General features: G+C 44.9%; 1 protein-coding gene across 5 annotated transcripts in view; it reads left to right on the top strand.

Annotated features, from left to right (window-relative positions):
* Nucleotides 1-6,000, top strand: part of nr6a1a (nuclear receptor subfamily 6, group A, member 1a) — a 74,918-nt gene that overhangs the window by 50,971 nt on the left and 17,947 nt on the right. The window contains exon 1 of one of the 5 annotated variants that reach the window (XM_046871676.1): nt 1,746-2,117. The exons of the other annotated variants lie outside the window; for them this stretch is intronic. Within the exon in view, the coding sequence (XP_046727632.1) occupies nt 2,075-2,117 (43 nt within the window). The 5' untranslated portion in view covers nt 1,746-2,074. Of the gene's footprint in view, nt 1-1,745; nt 2,118-6,000 lie in introns of those variants that run through there. 5 annotated transcript variants of the gene reach the window in all.

The raw sequence follows: 6,000 nt of genomic DNA, 5'->3' as shown, positions 1-6,000 counted from the left end.
CAGAGAGTGAAGTAAATTCAAAGCTTCGGAGATGACTCTTGATTTTAAATGCCATTACGTGGTTTTGACTTTCATATGAACCGAAAGCTGGACAGAGATGCGATGATTCGACACCCGTGATGCATAAAAATAATGCGAATGTTGTATCGTAAGAACTTTAAACAATGAGACATCGGCAGGAGAAATGTTGCAGGAGACACAAAGACATGTCGAGGAGGTGGTAGCTCAGTGGTTAAGGCATCGGACTCTCGATCTGCCCCAGCACTACCAAGCTGCATTTGCGGGGCCCTTGAGCAAGGCCCTTAGTCCTCAACTGCTCCGTTGTAAGACGCTTTGGATAAGGGTGTCTTCCAAATGCTATAAATGTATTATGGACGCATCTCCTAAAGTAGGTCATGATTTTAACAGTACCTTACAGGTGTTTTGTATTAAAGTATTTAGTGATTATTATGATGACGTGAATTATTATAACGAAGGGTGTTCGAGTCGAACGAAGGGCTAGAGCGAAAGGCGTAAAACCTATGGATATCTACAGATTAGCGACGGGTCGTTCGCTTTGAACGAGTCTTTAACGTGACTCGGAGGAACGAGTCGTCTCAGTTTATTACTGGAAGCGCACAAGCAAAGCTGGTGGTCTAGTGGTTAGGATGCGGCGCTCTCACCGCTGCGGCACGGGTTCGATCGCCGGTCAGGGAACCAACCCCCAGCCACTCTTAGTGCCGGTCCCAAGCCCGGATAAATGGGGAGGGTTGCGTTAGGAAAGGCATCCAGCGTAAAAACGTGCCAAATCGAACATGCGGAGGATCCGCTGTGGCGCCCCCTAATGGGAGAAGCCAAAAGAAAGTTTTACTGGACACTCACGAGCAGCACATCGCGAAATCTAGTTCTAGTTCTGGAGTCCTCCAGTCCGAGACGTTCGCTCTTTTATCACGTGACTCCCACCGAGTCACGCCATGCGATAGATGAACGTTAATTCGAATACCGACTCTTTCCAGATGTTAGTTAAATGCTGGAATAGATCAATTGTAGCAGGGGAATGAAATAACTGTCAATCCCCGTTTGACTTGTATTAGGATACAATGTTTTTAGCTTATGGTTCCACTTTTTGTCTTATACATTTTATAAGCTTTTTTTTTTTTTAACTTTTGAACGTTTGCTTAGTGTTGTTGTTGTTGTTGTTGTTGTTGTTGTTGTTGTTGTTGTTGTTGTTGCAGCACAGCTCGGGCACAGCTTGCCCGAGGCCCGTGCGGTAATTAAACGCGCTCATCTCGGGTGTCAGGCGAAGCTGGAGGAAGCTGGAGGGCCAAGCTCAGGCACGGGAGGACAGCTGCAGCAGAAACTTGAACCTCTGCTGCCTTCATTCATAGTCTTACTCCACACACACACACACACACACACACACACACACCTTCTTCTCCACCTCTACATGACAAAGTCCAGCTCAGCTCCTTTCCTCCTCCTCCTCTTCCTCCTCCTCCTCCTCCTCCCCTCTCTGACTCTCCTGTTGCATTTGAATGTGAAAAGCTTCTTATGTGGCTCGGTAGGGAGGAGGACGAGTAGGAGGAGGGGGGTGGTGGTGGTGGTGGCAGTGATGGTGATGGTGGTAATTAGCAAAATGTGACCCTTCTAGCACGCCACTGAGGCTAAGAAATGAGTTATAATTATGATGACGTGGGCATCGGTGCGATCGAGGGATCCTTTAGCGTCAGGGTTTCACCTCCGCCTGCATGTGCACTTCAGAAGAGAAAAGAAAAGGGAGGAGGCCTGTATTGTTCCTCAGCAGGGAGGTGGAGGGAGGGGGGGGTAGGGCTATCAGTTCCACTCAGATAACCCCCCACAACGTCATTGGCCCTCTGGCCACGCTGTGACCCCTGGGGCCTGAACTCGGTGGTCATGTGACCAGGCTGAAAGTGACCAGCAGGCTCGAGCGGGAGGAGGAGGATCAGAGCCAGAAGGAGTCGAGAGGAGAGCAGAGGAGAGCAGGAGAGAGAAAGACAAGAAGAAGGACACAGAGAGAGTGGTGTGTGGGAGAGAGCGTCATGAGGCCTAAGCCCTTCCCGACGAGGATACACTTATGACTGAATGGGAGGAGAGACATGAGATGGATTCATGGGAAGGTGAGCGAAATGGAACGAATCAAAAAAAAAAAAAAAAAAAAAGCCAGTAAGATCTGCTCATGGCTCCTGTTTTTCATCTTAACACTAGATGGTGTGTTCATTCTAGTTCAAGGTTTAAAAAAAGGGCTGAATACTCCAAGTGTGTGGGTTTAGGTGTATGGTGGTTAAAGGTGTGTGTGTGTGTGTGTGTGTGTGTGTGTGTGTGTGATGATAAAAGGTGCAATGTGGAGATTTCAGTTTTTTGTAGTGTTGCTTTGGATAGATCACGTGATATAAACGTAGATATCATTTTGTACCCACTTTATTTGTGTTACAGTTATGATAAGCTTGTACAGGCCTGGTACTGTGTGTGTGTGTGGGAGAGAGAGAGAGAGAGAGAGAGAGAGAGAGAGAGACAGGGTATTACATAACAGAGGAAATGTAAACAGCTGCTTCTGCATTAATGATGAAGAGAGTTGAGGAAACGTCTGTGCTGTAATAACGTGAGTAAGGTTTCTGGGTGATTGTTGTGTTTCCTGATTCAGCACACGTGACGTTAGGTGTTTATTTATGTGTGTGCGCACGTGTGTGTGTGTGTGTGTGTGTGTGTGTGTGTGTGTGTGTGTGTTGGCTGTGTGGTATGCAGGCTGCATCCCATCTGGAAAAGGTTTTCAGTGCAGCTTTGTTCATGCAATGAGGAATGAGGAGCGGGGGTCAGCAGGACCTGGTGCTCATCTGGTTAAAAAAACCCTGACACGCACACACACACACACACACACACACACACACACACACACCCACACCCTCCTTACTACTGTAGCCCAAACTTCACCCCTCATTCCTCCCGAGTTTTATCACTTTGACTTCAACTCCTCCTCAGCTGATCATAAAACCAGCGTCGTAACATTTGCCGAGCTCCAGAATGAAAACCACACGAACTTCAACGAAATAAAAACCCAAACAAAACGAAGAATAAAGAAAAAAAAAATAAGCGATCGTTATTCGGTATCGAAAGTTAAGTTTTTTATGCTCGATGCATATATTTATATATCGAAGTGTTTCAGCGGACCGTATCGTGAGACTTCCGTACGTTCGGCCGGTCTCGAGAGCGCGTCCCTTAAATCCTTATAGGACCTGATATAAAAACCGTTCCCGGGTTTCGCCGATGTTAGTTTTATGCTAATCGTCCCACACGTGTTCCGTCGTAGGGATCTGACGTGGCGATATCTTCACGTCGGGACTCGGAGGCGCGAAGTGTGCTGCGTCTATTGTTTTTCTCGCATCCATTTGGCGTAATTGTGATGCGCTCGCACGGCCCACGAGGTGCCATTAGTCGATTTCTCGAAGGAACCGTGCAGGATCGTGAAGCGTCGCTTTAATACGGCTGGTTTTCTGCAGAAGGGTGTGAATGAGGGTCGAATTCAAATACAACCGAGGGTGCTATGCCAAAAATGCCTGTGTGTGTGTGTGTGCGTGTGTGTGTGTGTGTGTGTGTGTGTGTTTCAAAAGCCCCTACTGTACAAAGCCCCACCTCCGCTGCTTAATCCTATTGAGCCCCTGCCCTACTCCTGTGTTATTGTTATCAACAGGAGGGAGGGGATGAAGATCTCTCAGGGTCACCTCTCTCTCTCTCTCTCTCTCTATTTCTTATTCAGTTTCTGCCCCGTCTCTTTCTTTCTTTTTTCTCTCTGTTTTTCTGATTTTCCTTTTCTCTGTCTCATCAGTCACTCATCCAGGCAGGAAGTCACCTCTCAGCAGCATCTGTGGGTGGACTGGGTGCTGTGTAGGCTGATCTTTCTTTCTCTGTGTGTGTGTGTGTGTGTGTGTGTGTGTGTGTGTGTGTGTGTGTGTGTATGGGGGAAGGGACTCAAAATTGTGTGTGGATCAATAGCTGTAGTGGAGGTCTGTAGAACAAGGTTAAAGTGAGGGAGCAATCCTGTGCACACTTATAGGTTTATACTGGAACACACACACACACACACACACACACACACACACACACACACACCTTTACCCGTGTGTGTTTTGAAATCAGATCGTACACACGTCAGACACACGTGGATCGATCCGTTCCTCATGAAAGCACGCCTTCTTTCCTTCCTTCTCCGGAGCTCCGCTCGCATTCGAAGACGTTTCTAACGTGAAACGTCACACGTTCAGTCTGGAGCAAAAGATCTACACGCGACCTTCACTTCATCCCGACTCTCCTACAACCACAAAACCCCACCGTCTCAAAGGATCGACGCTGTTAATACCCGTCTTAATTATTGGCACCCCCGAGGATTTATTTTTGTTTGTCAATTCCTGAATTTTGGAAATCACAGGAAATATTCTGTTCATGTTTATACATCAAAAGCGTCACGTTTATTCTTCGTATTGTGAGCGATGTGGCAAAAAAAAAGAAATCGAACATGACGATGCAACGGGGTGAAGCGCATTTAAAGATTCTTTTTTTTCCTTCTCAATGGCAGAAGAAAGAAGATTGAAACAGAGGGAGAATCAATCTATAAAAATACAAACATTACAAATTTCACGTTTATATTCCGAATTTTAATACAATTTTAATACCGTATTCGCTGCTTTCAATTGGTTTGTTACAAAAAAAATGTTTTGTTCTATTTCAAACGGTATTTACACTTTTGTTTATCTTTAATTGAGCTTGTGAACTGTGAGATCGCTTTCATTTATATTTAAATATCTGTGTATATATATATGAAGGTAATCAGTAGCAGACCCAAAGCTCTGCGATTATCTGTTCAAATCACACGCACACACCGCATTTCACACCGACTTTACAAAACCTTCAAATTGTGCTTGTTTGTGGGGAAAACATCCGCACTTTGGCATTCATATAAACCCCCCCCACACACACACACACTCTCTCTCCCTCTTTTTCTGTGTCTGGTCATCTCTCTTTCTTTCTTTATCCAGAAAAAAAAAATCAGAAATTCCACAGGCTCAGATGAAAGCGTGTGGCGTGGCCTAGCTCGTGTGAGAGATAAGAAGGAGAGGTTTAGCAGAACGCTGTGTAGGATTAAAGCCCGAGGTTATCTCACTGATGGCTGATCAATAGACTCGAGGGCGATCTTGTGATGTTTGCACGTGTCTCGCTTATTGATTGCGACTATAATAGGAACAGAAAGTCCAAATGGGCACGAAGAGCACACACCAGGAGCTGAACACACACACACACACACACACACCGGTGGAACAGCTTTCTATCGCAGCAGAAACACTCGTCCCTGTGATGCTTTTCATGCCGGCTAGTTAAGCTAAATCTCTGTGCTAGCGTTAAGTACAGGGTTTGGCAGCTGTTCGCTCTTAGCAACAACAACAAAAAAAAAAACCCAAACACATTTGTGTAAACAGGAGAAGGCTTTTCGAACAAGCGGGCCGATAAAGCCTAATGTTTTAAACAACCCTAGACCTACTTACAGTGCTGTGAATAAGTATTTGCGCCCCACCCCCATTTCTATTAACACACTAATGTGTGCAAGATGAAGAAAGAAGGATGAGCAGCAAGACAGCTGAAATGAGTGGATTAGTTCAAACCATTTAACGAAGTCTGAAAGATCTATCTATCTATCTATCTATCTATCTATCTATCTATCTATCTATCTATCTATCTATCTATCTATCTATCTATCTATCTATCGCTGTTGGAAAACCCTGTAATTCTAAAGTTTCCATCAGTTTATCATTAATCCTGTTTAGGATGCGTAACAGTTAATAAATTGTCAAGAAATAATACACACACACACACACACACACACAATAGGACAAAGCGCTTTATATATTTAAGTTTTTGGAATGAGTAATGATGCTCTTATATTAACAATGGCACTCTAGTTGTAAGATGTGTGATTTACTTTTTTTAAATTTTGTTCGTTAGAATTTTATTATT

The sequence above is a fragment of the Silurus meridionalis genome, chromosome 17 (assembly GCF_014805685.1).
Source record: "Silurus meridionalis isolate SWU-2019-XX chromosome 17, ASM1480568v1, whole genome shotgun sequence".
Lineage (NCBI taxonomy): Eukaryota > Metazoa > Chordata > Actinopteri > Siluriformes > Siluridae > Silurus > Silurus meridionalis.
Note: the sequence above shows the minus strand (reverse complement) of the source record. Positions and strands in the feature narration are given on the sequence as shown.